General features: G+C 34.0%; 1 protein-coding gene across 1 annotated transcript in view; it reads left to right on the top strand.

Annotated features, from left to right (window-relative positions):
• TNNI3K (TNNI3 interacting kinase) overlaps positions 1-20,188 on the top strand; it is a 240,310-nt gene that overhangs the window by 16,640 nt on the left and 203,482 nt on the right. The window contains exons 4-5 of the mRNA XM_038541654.1: positions 175-272; positions 18,133-18,243. Coding sequence (XP_038397582.1) covers positions 175-272; positions 18,133-18,243 — 209 coding nt within the window. The remainder of the gene's footprint in view (positions 1-174; positions 273-18,132; positions 18,244-20,188) is intronic.

Here is a 20,188-nt window from a genome sequence, read left to right as displayed (position 1 = left end):
GCCAAAATCAAGAGTCAGACGTTGAACCCAACCATTCAACCACCTGAACCAGCCAGTGCCACGGGGCTGACATTTTCATACATCAGTGTGAGTTTATCATTAAGTCAAAGAAAGATTTCAAAGACTTGGTCTACCCCCACAACCATTCAGCCTTCTTTCACTTTTCTCTTTCAGGCAACAAGTCACATGTTAGAACCCTTATGTTAAAAGGACTTCGCCCATCTCGACTGACAAGAAATGGATTTACAGCCTTGCACCTGGCAGTCTACAAGGTATGATATTTTTGTTCCCATAATATTGTATTACGACTAAGGATGATGTGTGTCTTTAGACTGCTGCTGCCCTTCTTCTTCTCTTCCTTCTTCCTCCTCTTCTTTTCTTTCTATTCTTTTTTCATGACAAATTGATAATCATGAAAAACATTCAGAGTGATCAGAGCATTATATTACTGGATGAAGTCCTTTCTCTATATTGAGTTGGTTTCATCTATAAACCAGACACATGCTCTTTCTGAATGCTTTCCATGTTCAACTCATTTAAGTCTCACAAGAAATCGGTAAATGAATATTGTTTTTATCCCTAGATTACATAGTTAGTCAACACATTAGCCAGGATTTAAGACCTGGCCATCTGGTCCCCTTGCTAGAGCTTCTCACCAGGAAACCAAGCTGCCTCTGTGCAGAAGAGGATGACAGTGAAAGAAGGGCATTGAAGCTACATTTCTTTTTCTGCACATTTTCCTTAATTGACAATCTTTCTAGAGGCACATAGGTGGCTCAGTTGGTTAAGTATCTGACTCTTGGTTTTGGCTCAGGTCATAATCCCAGGATCAAGAGATCCAGCCCCATGTGGGGCTCTGAACTGGGTGTGAAACCTGCTTAATATTCTCTCTCTCTCAATCTCTCTCTCTCTCTCTCTGCCCCTTCTGCCACCACCACCCAGTTGTGGGCACTCATGTATCTCTCTCTCTCTTAAATAAATAAATAAAATTTTTTAAAAAATCTGTAGAGTTCCCTATAGTATCCTTTTAGTTCTCCTACTTTTGCTTCAGCTTATTTCCTTGCAACAGTTCCTGTTTCCCAACTAATCTCAGTACCTCATCAGAAAGTAAATATAAAAGTGGATTGGAAAAACTGGGATACTCAGTATTGGGATAGATCCCTGAGATTGTCATAAATAAAAGTTATAGAATATCATAAAATATAAATTGTTCATGCCCTGAGTATAATAAGTTTTTATTTACTCTGGACTTAGTTAAGTATTACACTAAATTTTGTATACATTATTTCTTCAACTATTAATGTAACTTGTTGAGATGCATAATAGGGTTTATTTTATAGAAAAGGAAACTGAAGGTTAAAGTTAGAATCTAGTAAATGCCAAAATAATGATTGGAATCAAGAGCAATTGGCTCACACTCTCAGACTCTCATTGTTATATTGCACATTTTGTTCTTTCTCAATTTCATGTGAATTTGTAAAAGGATTTTCTTTCAGTTTTGTATGTGCAGGTGTTGGAGGGGGCAGCTGTTGCTCCTATCAGGATCACTTTGTACTACGTTCCCTCCCCCAACCTTTAGAGTTTATCACTGTGAGAGAAGACAGCCATGTTTTCCCCATGATCCAGCTTCACATATTCCTGTACTTCATTCATAGTGCAAATGCTCTAATACTCATCCTTTTTTGCACCCGTCAATGCCTAGTCAACTTTTTTTTTTTTTTTTTTTCTGGAAGAAAGTGTCAGTTATGTGCTAAATTGCTTTTAATACCTCCTAATCATCCTGTGAAATATGAATTGAGGCTGAGTTCAGCATGTGTTCTGATGCTGGCTTTCCTGTTAAATAGTAGGAGGTGAAAGTAGAAGAGCTCTCCAAGGAATAGGAAGCCAGTAATGCATCGTTAAGGCAGCATGCGGAACCATGAATTCTGAGTCTGTCTGGGAGATTCCTTTCTATATTAGTTTGTTTTCCTAACACTTAGTATGACACAACCACAGAAATGCATTCTGAATGATTTAGTGCTACAATCTTTACAGAATTTGTTACACTTCTGTTTATGAAAATTAAATTTCCATGTTTAGAATTCCCTTTGCTCTATTTCTTCTGTTTTCATATATTTTACAGAAGGATATACGGACTAACTTTTTTTGTAGCAAGTTGAAACAAATTTAGAATCTTAGGACCTAAAGTAGGCAAAAATTTTGAAAAGGCCATAATAGACGGCATGATTACTCTACTTATTCTTAACAAAGGCAAAAACAGATTAAATTGACAATTTCCTTTAAAACACAGAAACAGGGATCCCTGGGTGGCGCAGCAGGTTTGGCGCCTGCCTTTGGCCCAGGGCGCGATCCTGGAGACCCAGGATCGAATCCCACGTCGGGCTCCCGGTGCATGGAGCCTGCTTCTCCCTCTGCCTGTGTCTCTGCCTCTCTCTCTCTGTGTGTGTGACTATCATAAAAAAAAAAAAAAAAAAAACTTAAAAAAAAAAAAAACACAGAAACTATATAAAGCAGCCATTTCTACTACCATTGCATTAAATCTAGTTCTAATTATCCATTCCCTGACCTGCTTAAGAATAAGAAAATTCACTTTACATAATCACAATACATGATCAAAATCGGAAAATTTAAGATTGATGCAATACTAGTTTCTAAATCTTAGTCCAAATTCAAATTTGATTACTTATCATATTAGTGTCATTTATAAAAATCTGTTCATTTTTTTCTTATTTAGGATTGATTCCAGGATCATTCATTTTTAGTTTTCTTATTTCTGAATCTCCTTTTATCTGAAAGAAATTTCCTTGCCTTTATTTCCTTTCCTTTCCTTTCCTTTCCTTTCCTTTCCTTTCCTTTCCTTTCCTTTCCTTTCCTTTCCTTTCCTTTCCTTTCCTATCCTATCCTATCCTATCCTATCCTATCCTATCCTATCCTATTTTAATATTTTGGCACACACAGAACAGTTGCTTACATACATTTAGTTGGATTTTTATAAATATTGCAAGTGAAATTTATTTTTTCTTACCACTCACAAAATGAATAATTTGATTTTCACATCTTTTTATTGGTCACATCAGCAGCATTTTAAATGATATACCCTGGCATGCTGGGTCCACCTCAGGGCTGGGTAATTTTTACCAACAGGGCAACTCTGCTTTCATTATTAAATGGAACAAGTGTTTCGTTTTTTTTTTTTTAATTCCATGTAGAAGATAGTACTCCTCTTATTTGTTTTGTTTGTTTTTGCTTTGTTTTTGTTTAGTTTTTTTTTTTTTTATAAGGGCTAGATTTATTGAGGTATAATTTAGGCACAGGAAAATTCACAATTTTAAGTGGACAATTTGAAGACTTTTATTTATTTATTTATTTATTTTTTTTTTGTAAATTTGAAGACTTTTAAAAACATATACAGTCATGTACTAATCATCAGTCATGGTGTAGTACTTTTCTATCATATAAAAAAGTTCCCCCCGTACCCTTTATAGTCAGTTCCCTCCTCTATCCCCATGGCTTCTGGAAACCACCATGTGTTTTCTATCAGTATAATTTTTCCCTTTCTAGAATTTTACATAAATGCACTCCACTCAATATGTTTTCTTTTGTGTGTTCAGTAATTCATCTCTTTTATTGTAGAGCTGTATTTCTTTCTATGGCTATACTACCACTTGTTTAACAATTGACCTGTTATGGACATTTTGGTTGTTTCCAGTTTTTGACTATTATAAATTAAGCTATTAACATACATGCAAAGATCTTTGTTTGAACATTTGTTTTTATTTCTCTTGGGCAATGCATAGGAATGGAATTGAAGGGTCATATCATAAAGTGTATATTTTACAAGATAATGTAAAATCCTTTACCAAATTGACTATGTCATCTTCCATTTCCATCAACAATGTCTGCAATTCTAGTGGATTATATTACACTCTTGCCAACACTTGTCAATATTTATTTTTAGCCTTTCTGTGGGATGTATATTAATATTTATGATTAATTTACATTTCACTAGTAACTAATGAAGGTTAAATAGATTTTCATGTGCTTATTTGTCACATTTTTTTCCCCTGTAATGTCTGTTTAAATCTTTATCCCATTTTTAAGTTTTATTTATCGTTTTCTTGAATTGTAAGTAAGAAGAGATCTTTATATATTTTGGATATGGGTCCTTTTTGGATATATATTTTGCAAAATTTTCCCCAGTTTGTGGCTTGCCTTATCATTTTCTTGTAGCAAAAATTGTATGCATTATTTCTTAACTGATTACTCTAGTGATTACACTATAGATCTTCAATAAATGCATGCACTGTCTCTTAATATTGGCCTGCTTCACTTTAAATGTAAGAACCTTCCATAGTATAGTTCCACTTTATATTCATCCTTTATACTATTGTTGCCAAATACTATATATATATGCATATATATATATATACACACACACACACACACATATATATATATATATACATATGTTATAAACTCCAATATATTGTTAGGATTTTTGTGATAAACCCTTCATGTCTTTTAAAGAAGATGAGAGAAAATATCTTTAGTTTTTAGCAGATTGGTTGTAACAATCCCGTGTATGATTTTCTGTGTCAATGCTTTTTAGAGTTCATTGAGCTTAAGTTCATAAGTATATGCTTTCATCAAATTCAGAAATTTTGATCATTATTTTTTCAAATATGTATATTAGAATGTTTGGTAATCTTCCACAGGTTACTGAGTCTCCATTTTCTTTTATCTTCTTTCTCTCTGTTCTTAAAATTTAATTATTTCTAATGACTTGAATTCAAGTTCAAAAACTATTTCTCTGCTGTATCCCATCTGATGCTAATCTGCTAAGAATTATTAATTTAAGATACTGTGCTTTACAGTAGGATTTCCCTTGATGTTAAAATATAATTTCAATTTCTTTTATAATTACTCATCTGCTTCCTTTATTTTTCCATATTTTCCTGTAAATCTTGAAGCTATCATTACTGACTGCTTCAAATAGCGTACCCTCAAATGAGAGATTTTTAGAAATGCAGAACCTCACCCCTAATAAACCAGAATGTGGTTTTGTTTTTTGTTTTGTTTTGTTTTTAATCCCAGCTGACTGGTTTACAGACTAAAGTTTGAAAACACTCTTCTAGATTACTTCATTCTTTAGGACAAGCATTTTTTATATTCCAGTGTTTTTATTTTTATTATTTCTTCTGCTTAAATATATTTTTATTTATTTTCCTGATAGGAGATTATTACTTATAAAACAAAGATAAATTGATCTTGAGTTTTCTTGGACTCTCAAGCATATTTTATTGTACTCTCTTTTGTGTTTCAATTACAAATTCACATTTTTTTATATTATAGCACTTAGAAGTATTTATTTGGATATTTCAGATGTTGGTCTGTAACTTTTAGCATTGAGAGTCTTTTTCTTTAATTCCTCAGTGTATAAGGACTTATAAAAGACCCTTGATAAATATTCTTGGTAAATTAATGAGTATCCAAACAGCACAAACAATATTTGATATTGATAGATATAATGTACCTCAATAAAAATTGTCAGCTTCGAAGCCTATCTCAGTTTGAGACTTCGCATCTGTAAACAAATTATTCAGTTTCTGAAATGGAGGAAATAGAATTACCTATTTCATTGGATGGTTTATAGTTTTAAAAAGGACAAACTATGTGCAGCAGTTAGCTATTAGTAATTACTCAATAAAAGTTAACTATCATATTGAACTTTTATTTCAAACAAACATTTACTGAAGACCTAATGTTCAACCATTTTTTAAAAAATAGTATGTATGTTTGTGTGTATGCATGTATTTATTCATTTATTTACTTATTTATTTGAGAGAGAGAGAGTACAAGCATGTACCAGCCCACAAGCAGGGGAAGGGGCCCAGGGAAAGGGACAGGAAGAGAATCAGAATTCCAAGCTGACTCCTACCTGAGCACATAGCCCAACATGGGCCTCATCCCACAATCCTAAGATCACGATCTGGGCCAAAACCAAGAGTTGGAAGCTTAACTGACTGAACCATCTAGGTGCTCCTCGTGTTCAGCCATTTTATACAGAAAAACAGACAAAAAAGATTGTCTTCTGGATTATTACATTCTAAAGAAATGAGAATATGTAATCCTAACAACATCAAAGTAGTGAAGTCTATTCTTAGATTAATGGATTCCAATTTTTTATCATATGTCATATAAAATTTGCATCCCAAATACATATATTTGTTCATAAATTATAATTATGAACACAATCATCAATAAATAGGTGTGGGCAAAAATATACTTTGGCAGACAGAGTTAAAATTTATGAGTATAGATCCATATTTCATATATCATTTTTGATAATATCAAAATTTTTTAACAAAAAGTATTTTGATGAATTTGTTTTCAATTATGATTAGATTGTCATTAATTTTACCTGAAAGGTTGACTTACCAAAAGCTCAGATTGCTAGAAAGAAAATTGCCAGCATGACAACTCTGCTATTTTCCTTCCTTTCTTCTTGTAATAAACATTTCCTCTGTGATATTTTTCCACAGGAATCTTTTCAAGATAATCTGGCAATTTTTTAAAGATAAATTCATTTTAAATTAGATATTAAAATCTACAAATCCACTAAGTTTAGCTCACATTAGCTATAATGTGTCCTTATGTACTAAACGCTAAAAAAGAAAAGTGAGAACCAATTCTCAACTTCTCTCCATTTGGAATTACAATATTTATTTGTTATACTTTGGTTATTAAATGTATACATAACTAACATTAACTGAGACCACCACTATAAATTTTCATGTTAAATCTTAGTAAAATTTAATTCTTTTTTAATAAATAAAGATAAATAGAATTTCTGATATTTCTGTTTTGCACCTTAACTAATTTTCTTACAAGATACCTGTCATATTTGCACTCTACTCTGAGGCATACTTCTTTTAATAGTATCTAAATTCTTCTCCTAAAATGAAACATAAGACTTTGGGGAAAAAATTGAGATTTCCATGGTTTCAAAAATCTTAAATAAGAATGGTAATGAACAAAAACATATCTGTCTGATTAACCTTACATATACTCTTCCTTCAATACATAAGCAACCACTTGAAATTTCTCAGTGAATGAAAAATAGCATTTGATTAGTTAACTTTTTTTAAGCAATTAATATGATAAAAACGGGTGTTGAATGGTCGTTTATTCTATCCTACAGCCTTCTAGCAGGATCTCATTCCAGTCATTCGGAAGTCCTTTAAATATTTTTTAAAAAGGGAATGGGCATGGAAGGTGGTAAAAATTTAATTTAACCTATATATTTTGGCTCAGTAGACCTAGGTTCTTATTACCACACGACCCTGCCTAACAAAAAGCTCTGTATTCTATTTAGGGTGATCCATAGCCTGGAAACTGTTATATGTTTTTTTTTTTTTTTCTGATTTTTTTTCCTTTCTTAACACATGTATTTGATTGCAAAATTGGTACTTTTTTCAACCGACCTAAAAACCAGGTTATAAAGCATGTGTTTCATAGTTTCTGAATCCTTTTTTTTTTTTTTTTTTTTTTTTTAGTTTCTGAATCCTTTACTTACATAGATTTTCTCTGCCTCAGCACTACTGATATTTTGAATTGTATTACCCCTTATTATGGGAGCTGTCCTGTGCATTGTAAAATATTTAGCAGCATTCCTGGCCTCTAGTCTCTAGATGCTGATAGCTACTTCCCCCATCCCCAGTGTGACACCAAAAATGTCTGCAAACATTGCCTCTTGGGGATAAAATCACCCTCCACTGAAAACCATTAATTTAGAGGGCAAAGTTAATTGATATTTTTAAAATCTAAGTTACCTTTTTATTTTTTATTTATTTATTTATTTTTATTTATTTATGATAGTCACAGAGAGAGAGAGAGAGAGAGAGAGAGAGGCAGAGACACAGGCAGAGGGAGAAGCAGGCTCCATGCACCGGGAGCCCGACGTGGGATTCGATCCCGGGTCTCCAGGATCGCGCCCTGGGCCAAAGGCAGGCGCCAAACAGCTGCGCCACCCAGGGATCCCCCTAAGTTGCCTTTTTATTTGAATAAATAAAGTTTCCTGATTAACGAGAGCATTTTCTCCAAATGGATATTTGTCAAGATAATAACAAATGCTTAGAAAAAGAAACAAAATTCACACATGCAAAAAAAGAATCTTATTTTTTGCATACTTAACTAAATCTTCCAGGTAATTGCAACTTTTAAAGACTGCTTAAAGTCTTTAATTTAAGGAACCAGAAATCATTTATACCCACCAATTAGAACAAATATTAAGATTTCTTTTTTATATTTATATTTCTTCTTAGTAACCCAATATTTCATAATCTGTAAATTAACATGTTCTCAGTAAAAAGTTGATAAGATGTGAACTTAAGACACTAACTTACCCTTCAATTTTTATATTAGCACTGGTTTTTGGATATCCCTCTCTGACCCCTCCCAAGTCTGGATTAGGTGCCCCTCCAATGTACTGTCATAAATACCTTGTACACTTTATCATACTATGCTTCTCTTTCATTACTTGGTTACTTCTCTACATCTTCCTCTAAATTAAGAATCACAATCCTACATACTTGTAGGAATGATGTGGGTAACAAATGAATCAAGGTGTTAGATAATATGGCAAAGTCAAATGGGAGCTAACACTTGGACTCCGTGTTTTTGAGATATAAAACGTGACGGAGACTGTCTAAAATTAGAGAATTTATGCTCCATGTAAAGGGAGCAGTCAGCATTCAGCTCCAGCTAATTATTGCCATAGAGGAAGGTAAGCCTGGTATTGCTCCAAATTTCAGAGAATCAGAAATTATGTGAAGTTTCCTAATATTTAATTTCTATTATTTCAAATTTTTAGTTGTAAATATTATGCATTCCAAACTATATATATAGTTTCCCCCGTGTGACCTGTTTATAATCTCTGGTAGAATTATGACCACCACCAAAGCGGACTGGATCTAAATTGCTTATCACTTAGTCTAAGTACATAGAATAATTCCTGGTCTGTGTTCATGAATAAATACATGTTGAATAAATAAATGAATGAAGTTATAATTCTATGGTGAATAATTCTATTATTCAAAGGAGGAAGAATCATATTGACATTGGACAAAATATGGTTCTATTTTGGTCATTAGATGTGGAAATTAGAAAATTTTGAGATATTTCCTTCAGGGATATTTTAGTGAATTTCTGGGAATAGAAAGTGTAAAAATGGACGCAAAATAAATGGAGTTGGGAAAATGTAGGCAATGACTACTTTCTGCTTCAAAAGGTAAACTGCTGCTTTCAAAAGGTAAAAGTTTAGGTGATATCTTGAGGAGTGACAGGATCACAGAAAGATTTCTACAATAGTGCATTTCTTGATCTTTTTAAAATTTTGCTCCTTTGGATAAACATAAACATTAACTGTCAGTTTACATGTGTTTTTAAAAAATTTAATATAAAGTGAATATAAGTGAAAACATATTAAAGAAATTATAATACTCAATTTGCTTTTTCAAACAGCATGTATCTGCACATTCTCCCAAACTCCTAGAGATTCTGATTAGCTCTTCCCTACTAAATTGACACTATATTTTTGAAAGAGAGAACAAGTGTATTCAAAGACCAGTTGGAAGCAGCCCACAGGATGTTATTATTTAACACTAGGAACCAGAAGAGGAAGGTCAGCAGAGGTGATGAGAAAAAAAAAGAAGTCAAAAGCAAATTTAGAGGCATTACCTTGAGTACAGGTACTTATCCTAAGAGTGTGTTCCTTCTTTTTTCTTTTTTCAAAATTTCAAGCAAAGTCAAGTATTCCTGTCACACCAAAACCTTTAATAAGTGATATCTTTTGCGAAGATAAATTCAGAATTATTTCAACAAGAGGCATATAGGTGTGAACTTTCATGAGCAGTTATTTTTATACTGATTAATGGATCCTTTCATTGGAGATGTCTATGATGCATGAGGCAGCTCTAGTCCATTAAACTTTAATGCCTGGAACTAAATATGTTTCATATTAAAGTTCTGTATAGTCCCTTGCCCTAAAAGAAACCTTAATATTCTTTGAGGAGTACAAAACTGCTTTTTTACTTTTCCTTACTAGCACAAACAGGCAATAATAATTACCAGGCTGGTAGAGAAAAGATACTAAAATAAACACATTATTAAAATATTTATTTGTATATCCCTGTTTTCACACCCAGAAACCCAGTCTTCTTTCCAAACCACCACGTTCAGGTCTTTCTTGCAGCTTCATGTGACATTTCAGGGTAATATTAGTATATTAGAGTTAGATAGGGTATTACAGAAAACAATTTAGCCCAACTCTGATATCTTGATGGATAAAGAAATTGAAGTAATTTACAATTAAACATATTTGGGGATAGAGTGGACTAAGATGTAAGGTGATATTCCCATAGGTTGATCTTGGAGGTGGTACATTTAACGTTAATATATGAACTTACACTTGTAAAAATCTTGAGTTTATAAACATTCACACATACATTATGCGATTTGATCCCGTAACATCTCTATAAGATGGATAGAGTGGATGTTAGATTACCTTTCTCACAGATGAAGAGCACATGGTTAGAGCTTACATGTGGAAGCCAAAAAACTGAGACTAGATTAGTTGAGGGTGGAGGGTAACACGTTGTATTGAGAAAAGCATAGGATTTAAAATCAGAAGACCCAAGTTCAAATCCCCATTCAGCTTTGATTTAAATTTACATTAAAGAAACATATTTTATGATATGGTATGCCAGTTGAGTTCTTGAAAAGCAGGGTCTGATAGGATTTTGGAGCGCAAGATATTTATCTGGAAGTGACACATGTGAAAATCAAAGGAAGGTAGTAGAATAAGCCTGGGGAAGCTATCAGACCACAATGCAGACTTACTAAAATTTTAGCCAGCCCAATGGGAGCTCCAGAGCAAAAACTGCCTATTAGAGGAGTATCACTTGAGTCGCAATGACTATCTCCTTTTACCACCAGTTTTCTCAGGCAATGACTGGGGGCCACCATGAAAAGATCTCAGCTCTATTGCTACAGTGGAATCTGAAAGAGCTAGCTAAGGGAGACTGCCAGCTAACCTCTCTCCCACAACACTCTTCGTGAAGGGAGATCTGAGTGGCATATCTCTGCATCTGCCACACGAGGGGAAATACTTTCATTTTAAATGAAAAAGGGAGATTATTTGTCTCTATATGTAGTATAGCTCAATTGTGTTCATAATAATTAATGATAAAAATTATATGTCAAGCATTATGCAAAATGCATTAATTATTTGATTTAATCCTCACAACAGCTCTATGAGATTGATACTATTATGATCTCCATTTTATAGGGAAAAAAAACCTAAAGCCTAAGAAGTTAGAAGACATGTGCCAAAAAAAAAAAAAAAAAAAAAAAAAAAAGGAGACATGTGCCAAATGTAGGAAGTGGCCATTAATATGCAAACAGAAATTTACTTTGCCGTGCTAGTCTGTGCTCTATCTAGTTTCGTGAAGGGCCATACCTGGGAAAAAGAATGGAAGGAAATAAACACGTAAATGATAATAGTGATTATATGGTTATAATGTACAGGTTATAAATTATTGATTCCTTCACTTTATTTTCTACACTTTCCACTATGACATGTTCTAGTTATCTGTTGAGGCATAATGAGTTACCCCAAACTTATACTCTACTATAATAATCATTTTATTATTCTTATGGATTCTCAGTTCAGAAATTCAGACAAGACACAGCAAGGATGGCTTGATTCTGCTCCATTATATTTAGGGCCTCAGAGGAGAAGACACAAATGACTGGGGTACTTCATCTAGCAGAGAACTGGAATCCCTTGGAGGCTTCACATATCTGATGTCTAGGCTGGGGTGACTATACGTCTGGCTTTAGCAGGATCATTTGAATGAAAAGCTTGTATGTGATATGTAGCTTCTCTTTGTGGTCTGGGATTCCTTAGAGCCTGGCTGTCTCAAGGTAGTCAGCCTTCTTACATGGTAGCTAATAGCTTCAAGAACAATTTTACCAGAAAATACAGGAAGATAATTTGGCTTCTTATGACCTAGCCTTAGAGGAAATGTGGTTTACTTCCGCCACAGTCTTTTGATCAGAACCCAGCTGGATTCAAGGGGAAGGACCACAAATTTCATATCTGTTTAGGAAGATGATGAATGAATTAGTGCCATATTTTAAAACCTGCAGAGGACATTTCCATAATCAGAAGAAAATAATTTTTAGATATTAAAAATTCCCAGTTTAATTTTTATTCTGAAATAGAAGTAGCAAAAACAAACACCTACAGACAAATGTATGTGTGTGCATGTGTGTGTATTTAACTTATGTGATTTGGTGGTAGAGAAGCTGAGCTCTCTGACACTAATGGTTATTTATCTCGGCTTTATCTAGAGTAACAATCACAGAGGTAACAACAGGCATGATATTAGATGCTGTTTTAGAGTTTCATACATAGCACAGAATTGAAGTTGCTAACATTACAAAAAGTTTTAATCCATTTATGTAAATCTTTAGAGGCCTCTATATCCCAAATCCTATTTTTTCAAGTATTTGCTGGACAGATTTTTTTTTTTTTTTTTTTTGTTCATTCAAGCCTTACCCTACCACACGAGGATTTTCTTTTGTTTAAAAAAATATACAGTGGCTTCTGGTGGCACAGTTGGTTGAGCTCTGACTCTTGGTTTTGACTCAGGTCATACCTCAGAGTCATGAGACAGAGCCCTACCTCGAGCTCTGCACTGGGCACAGAGTCTGCTTAAGACTCTTTCCTTCTCCCTCTGTTCCTCCCCATACTCTCCTTCTAAATAAATAAATAAATAAATAAATAAATAAATAAATAAATATCTTTATAATTAATATTGTACACAATGTATTACAGAGGCTTATTTACCTCATACTTGAGAATGCTTCCGTGTTTCCCATTGAATGCTTATAATGTAAATTTGGCTAGATAGCACATAATGGATAACCTGTCAGTTCTCCAAAAGACCAATCCCTATTCACATCTTAAGGTCATTCTTTTAAAAACTTTGTCCTTCAATACTTGTTATATATCACAGAGAGCAAGCAATTAATATCAACTATATCAGATTTAAATTTTACCTATGTTATTCTTTTAGAGGAATTTTTTTCCCCCTTGGGAGGTGTGTACCATACTGATGACTTTTAAAATTATTCCATTAGAACAGAACACTTCTGTAGAGGAGGGGAAAAGTATTTGGGACTCACCAGTTAAATGCAACAAAATACACCAAAAGTACATCCTCTCTTTCATATTGGAACTAAGGAAAGATCAGCTAAAGCACCATGAAATGTCAGACATAAAACATGGACTTTGGAATCAAACAGACCCAAATTTGTACATAGCTCCAGCACTTAGAAACTACTTAAGGTTCTACAGGTACTTTAAATTCTTTGAATATGACTGCTATCAGCCATGATAGAGATATTAGTATTTTTCTCGTAAGTAAGTTATGAAGCTTGAAGAGATGTCAATAAAACATTTTATATGATGCTTAGCCCATAGTAAGCAATTTTTAAATAGCAATGATTGTTTTGTTATATTCTCCTTAGCATAGCTTCAGAAGATAAAAGCTCTATCTTTGTAGTAGATCTAAAAAAAAAAGAAAAATTTAGATCAGAGGTCAACTTGAGAAATCTAACCAAGGTAGTAAACCATGATTTAGTACTTCAAACTGACCTCGACATTTGACCATTCTGAAGAAATCATGACATGCTTTCCCTTACATTCCACAAATTTTGGCTAAGAAAAAAAGTATAAAGATAGTTGAGAAAAGGATGGATGTACATTTACTACAATATGCCTGATAAATATTTCATATGTTCCATTATTTTACACGTAATTATTTTAATATAACCTAGTACAGTGCTTCTCATAAGGTAGACACTCATTAATAGATATTTGTCAAATTAAGGAGTATCCATCTTTCTACAGATTCATACAAGTTCTTCATATATTAAATATATAAACCCCTTGTTGGTTTTACATATTGTGAATATTTCTCCAATTTGTCATTTATCATATTGTATTTTTTAATACTTTTATTTGCTTAAACTTATCATCTTTCCCCTCTATTTTAAAAAATGATTTTGTGCTTAAAAAGACTTTCTTCATTTCCCTGCACTTAAATGCCCACCCATCTGCAGGGAAAAACCTTTCAAGGTGATGTCTTTTTCATTTATCTCAGAGACTACTCCTGTCTTTAGCCCTCCTCTCACCTTTTAAAAATAAAAGTTACAAAAAAAATAAAATAAATAAAAATAAAAATAAAAGTTACTGATGAGGTTGGAGTTAACTTCTGTGAATTATTTTTTTCTAGAAAAGCAAAACTTATAGACATTTCCTGTCTTCCTGTATTGCTTCAGAGTTTTCCTATATTATATTACTTTGATTAATTCAGTGGATAACTGAAGCAGAAGAAGTGAAGTTGTGGGGAGGAAGTAAGGGCAAAAGAGAAATAGGAGTTCAATGATGAAGTCAATCATTTTCTTATTGGGAAGTTTTCATTGAGGGCCAAACTAAGCCCCAGTTCTTCTATGTCCAAAAGCAATGAATTTAGTGAGTATTATTTTGCCAGGTAACTTTCAAGTATTTTAAATGCTTTACCACATCAGTTGTGAATGAACAGTTTGTATGTGTGTTACATTAGGACATACAATCACTGTCCCCTTTATTCATAATCAAGGAACTTAATGTAAAGGGTTATGTAACTTGTCCCCGTTGACATAGTCATTAGCAAAACTGAGATTCTAAGAGGTAATTCTAGTACCCATAGCCTTAACCCAATGTATCTTATGTAAGTATCTCAAACTTAACATATGAAAAATAAAACATTTTCTTTCTACCTCAAAAACTGCTTTTTCTTTATTATTCTTCCCTAGCTCAGGATCATGTCATTCTCCTTTCAGCTATTGCACTTGGAAAAAATCCAAACATCAAATACCAGAGCCTACAAAGCCCTATAAGATCAGGTGTCTTAGACCTCATCTTGAACATTACTTTTCCTTTCTTTTTTTTTTTTTTTCCTAACCTTCTACTTAACACTAGCCCTCAAACACACTAAGTTTATTTCCATTTTAGGAAATTGCGTATTCCACTCTTAATTGCTCCCTGATTTCCAGTGACCATCCTTGAAATTGTCACTTGGATTTCTTCTTTTTGGTATTTATCATTTATCTCAAAGTGTACCTTCTCAGTGAAGCTTTCCCTGACTACTCAGTTGTAAGTAGCCACTCTATCATTTGTTAGTTTTCCTTCACAGTCGTTAGTACTTTATGATACTGTATATGATATTCTCTTATTTGATTATTTATTGTTTATTTATTTATTTGAAAGAGAGGGAGCATAAGCATGTGAATAGGAGGAGAGGGGCAAAAGGAAGAGGGAGAGAAGAGAAAGAATCTCAAGCAGACTCCCTGCTGAACATGGGACCCGATGCAGGGCCCAATCCTAGGACCCTGAGATCATGACCTGAGCCAAAATGAGCCAGACGCTCAACCAACTGAGCCACTCAGACACCCTGTCTTATTTGTTTATTTTATCTCTCTCTTCTTATATGTATATGGTAAAAATATAAGCTCCATGAAAGCAGAAATTTAACTATTTTACTCAGTGTCATGACCCCTCTGCTCAGAACAGTGTTTCACATACCATATATGCTTAATAACTACTTGTTAAGTACATGAAAGGTTTATTGAAAAAGGGAATGTTGTCATCAAAACTATGCATAAGAATGTTTATTGGGTAACAGTATGGAGGCTGGGCTGCAGGGAGAAAAGGCTTGATCATGGAGACTAGTTAGAAGACTGTAAAATGGAAGGGTGATGTTAGAAGTAAGAAGAAATGTAGGAAGTACTAGTGAGTTAAAACCAGCAGAACTCTGAAACTGATTGAGTTGAAGGGTTTCAAAATCATTTGGAATAAGAAAATGCCATTAATATTAATAAAAATACTAGGAGATGAGAGATAACACTTGGGAAAATTATGAATGGTATTTACAAGAGCAATTCTGAATTTTTAATTTGAGATGCCATTGATAGGCAGGATGTATGGATGGACTTGGAGGGATTTGGACTAAAGATAAAGTTATCTGATTGTATTAGCATTGCCAAAAGGTGGCATTTGGAATGAAAAAGTGGCTTGGGGCTAAACTCACTTTTTGGAGACAGATGGAAACAAAGAGGAGGCCAAGAAAAAGAAATCAGGAATATGTGGTTTTAGGACAGCAAAACAGATTAGGATTTCAAGAAGAAAGAGACCATCTGCCTATGAAGAAGAGGAGGATTGACATTGGATTTGGTAAATAAAGTTACTTTCTGAAACTGAGGAGGTGACTTCAGCACAATGGTGATTCCTTCTGTCTCAGGTGGAAGAAACTAGCATGCAATTTCTCTTGATGAATAAGGCAAGGACAAAGGGAGAAGAGATGATATAAGAAAGAGCAAATTTCAATGTGTAAGGAGCATAGTGAACTCAGTTGGGATTTATATAAGATTTGGGTATACACAGCTAGAAATCACTAAAGAAATGGGATCAGAGCTATCAGCAGTGAGTGTCAATAACTTTTTCCAGAAGCCTGGAAAATGAAGGCAAGGATAGAGATAAGATGTAAGCCTATAGTCTGAACAGAAAGAGCCAGTGGACTAGTAAAGGAACACAAAATCTTTAACTTATTTGGTAGAAGAGGTATGCAGAGTAGAAAATTTGGAAAGTATAACATTAATTTTGCTATTTAGAATTCTTTACCAAAGTTCTTTCTTTTTCATTTTTTATGACTTTTCCTTTTTTATAATCTTCAGTTACGTGTAATAGTACTAAGAAATCAAACTTTGTTTAAACGAGAGGATCTTCTACATCAACAGTGTGTGAAATAATATGTTTATGCATAAATGCAATGGCCTATCCCGTGAAGACTTTCGTGCCACAGAGTGTTTTTTTTTTTTTTTAATTTTTATTTATTTACTTATGATAGTCACAGAGAGAGAGAGAGAGGCAGAGACACAGGAGGAGGGAGAAGCAGGCTCCATGCACCGGGAGCCCGACGTGGGATTCGATCCCGGGTCTCCAGGATCGCGCCCTGGGCCAAAGGCAGGCGCCAAACCGCTGCGCCACCCAGGAATCCCCCACAGAGTGTTTTTGAGATGTTGGTGGGCCAAGTATTATAGAAGTTGTGGTTTGAGTTCTTACTCTGAGAGAGAAGGTTAAACATGAAGACCTTTCTTGCATTCCCTTCCAATGGTGGGGGTTTTATGAATATGACCTTCCATATCACTCTTTCAAATGTTTTGACTCATAAAGTATATAATAGTAATTTTTCATAGGATAATTTAGAAAAATAGTGGTTTTTAATTTTTTATGAACCATTTTTGGAGTCTTACCATGTACTAGGTTTAAGTATGTTAATGCATATGAAACGTTGATTACATAATAAAAATTCAATGAATGTAAGGTAATATTAATATTGTGAAAAGTTCCCTGTCTCTCCAAAGACAGAAATGCAGTGCAAATAATAGTATGAGGAAAGTAAGGATCACTTTAGCCATTGCATAAATTATTCTAACTCACAGGCCTAAATACTACTTCAAACATTTTCACAGTTAAAATGAGTCAAGTTAAGAAAGACACTACTGATTAATTATGTATAAGCCCATGACACTATATGTCATTAATTATGCAGAGGAGCCATGACACACATGTAGAAAAGAAGCAATTATGGAATTACCAGGGAATAGTCCACTGCAGTCACTCCAGTCACGCAGTTGCCAGGGAAAGCACATTTATCGGAGTGACCTACACACAAGATTGAGTTGAGTTTGCAAGAGCCTCACCATAGGTAATGTCCTTTCTATCTTTCATGGTCAAGTGGTAGAGGATTGATTGAAACTGAATAGCCCTGTCATTTGCTCCTACATTTCAACCATTTGAGACTTGCTCTCTGCCGTCTCATGTGCTCTTATGCCAGAAATCACACGTAGGTTTTCTTTGAGCGCCTAAACTGTCTGACAGTCAGGGAATCAATATATCCTGTTGCACAGTGTCCAAACCTGCTATTAGTAGAAAAGTAACACTAAAGATGTGTTTCCTTACAGGACAGTGCGGAATTGATCACTTCTCTGCTTCACAGTGGAGCTGACATACAGCAGGTTGGGTATGGTGGCCTCACTGCCCTGCATATTGCTACAATCGCTGGTCACCTAGAGGTAAGTCTCACCTCGCTCACCTGTGAAAGCAAACCTGGCTCTTTTGATTCTTCTTAACTATTATCAAAGGCTGGCTTTTCAGATTCTAGGAGTTGGTTTATTTTTTTAGCTACTGAACACATATATTTATTTTGAGGGTCAGGTTAAGCTATATAAATGTTCTTTTGATAGTGGGTTCAATCTGTTTTGTAACAATGTAATCAAACATCAATTAATATAAAGATGACTGGATACACACAGGCTTTACAGCAGTGATTAACAGCATAGATTTTGGAGTCAGGCTGATGGAGTGATGGAGTCATTTTTCATCTCGTTGTGTTTACCTTAAGCAAATTTTTGTACCTCATGACCTCTGTTTTCTTCATTTATGAAAGAGAAACAGTAATAGGCCTATTATATTGATTAAACTAGATAATCCATATAAAGCACTTTACAGATTGCTTCAAATAGATTAAGGACTCCATGAAAGATCATTCATTCATTCCCTTATGTATTATTTGATTTATTAAGTATCTATTGTGCGGTAGATATTGTTCTAGTTCTGAGGTGAGACTAGCAAAAAAGACAGGCAAAACTCCATTTTCTTCTAATTTAGTTGTAGAGAATGAGAGTCAATAAAAAAAGTATAATGTCAGTAGTGAGTATTAGAAAAATAATAAAACAAGGTAGAATGGAAACAGAATGCCAAAGTGGGCACCATTTAAATATACTATATAGCGAAACTGTATAGAAAATATATGTGATAGCACATGCAAAGACCCTGTGGCAGGAAAGAATTAGTTGTGTTTGAGGGAAATGCATAAGCCAAAGTCATTAGTGTGGTATGAGCTAGAGATAGAGTGATGGAGACGAGATCAGGGGGATGTTGACAAAACAGATCACAAAATGTATTTAAAGACCATAGGAAGGACTCTGGATCTTGTCCTAGATGTAACTACTGAAATATTAATTTCATACATATAAAGCACTTTCATTTGTATTATTTGTTTAACTTAAAATTCCTCATGAAATAGTTTTTAGCATCACTGTCAACTGATAGATATAAAATCTTGTATCATCTGCCTTTACATACTGCAAAACCATTGAGAAAAAGAGCCACATCTGGAATCCTGGTCCGTTTACTCAAAATTCCCATGATTTTCACACTGTATTATTTGTGGTAATCACAATATGTTTATTATAAAACTGTTATCTGTTTCTCCCTTTTAGTCATGTTACACGTTAAATTGTACTTTCTTTGCTAACAACTGTGAGCAAGTAGAGCTGCATATAAAATCATACATAAAACCTATAAAATAGATGCGATCCACCTCCCTTAACAGAATCACTTTAAAGGGCTCTTACATTCAATAAATATTGATACATCTCATTGAGAGAAAAATAATGTCCTGCGTGCTGACATTTCCACCCCTCACTATATTTTTTTCTCCCCCCCCCAAAAAAATAAAACATTTTTGGTGAGATTCACTGTAAATATAAGTGAATCTGTTACTTATAAGAAGGGAAATTTCATTAGCATTAGCATCACCTACATATCAGTGTTTTCCAAAAAAGAAACCAACTGAGGCCAGTGATAAAGTATATGGAAGGTAAACATTAGGAAGTCTGGGTAGAGGAACTGATAAAGTAGACGTGAAGTTCCAGTGAGATATATTCAACCTCGTAATGCCCGGAAAATGGGAGAATATGTTTTGCAAGACAAAATCCTTTTTGTCTAGTGCTGAGCTGATTACGTTTGTGAGGGATAGAATTACAACAGTTTCAAAAGCAAGGTACTTAAGAGCTTGGTCTCTTTATCTCCTATTCAAATAGCTATTTTTCTTGCTTCATAAATTGTAGTGTAGAAGGAAATGTAGTTCTACCAACCTAGGGCAAACTTTGCCAAAATCTTTCCAGGTAGGTCTCTACTCTTGTCTTGCATTGCTTCATAGATTCTCCAACTTCC

The sequence above is a fragment of the Canis lupus genome, chromosome 6 (assembly GCF_011100685.1).
Source record: "Canis lupus familiaris isolate Mischka breed German Shepherd chromosome 6, alternate assembly UU_Cfam_GSD_1.0, whole genome shotgun sequence".
Lineage (NCBI taxonomy): Eukaryota > Metazoa > Chordata > Mammalia > Carnivora > Canidae > Canis > Canis lupus.
The sequence above is the reverse complement of the archived record's forward strand: the minus strand, read 5'-3'. Positions and strand labels throughout refer to the sequence as shown.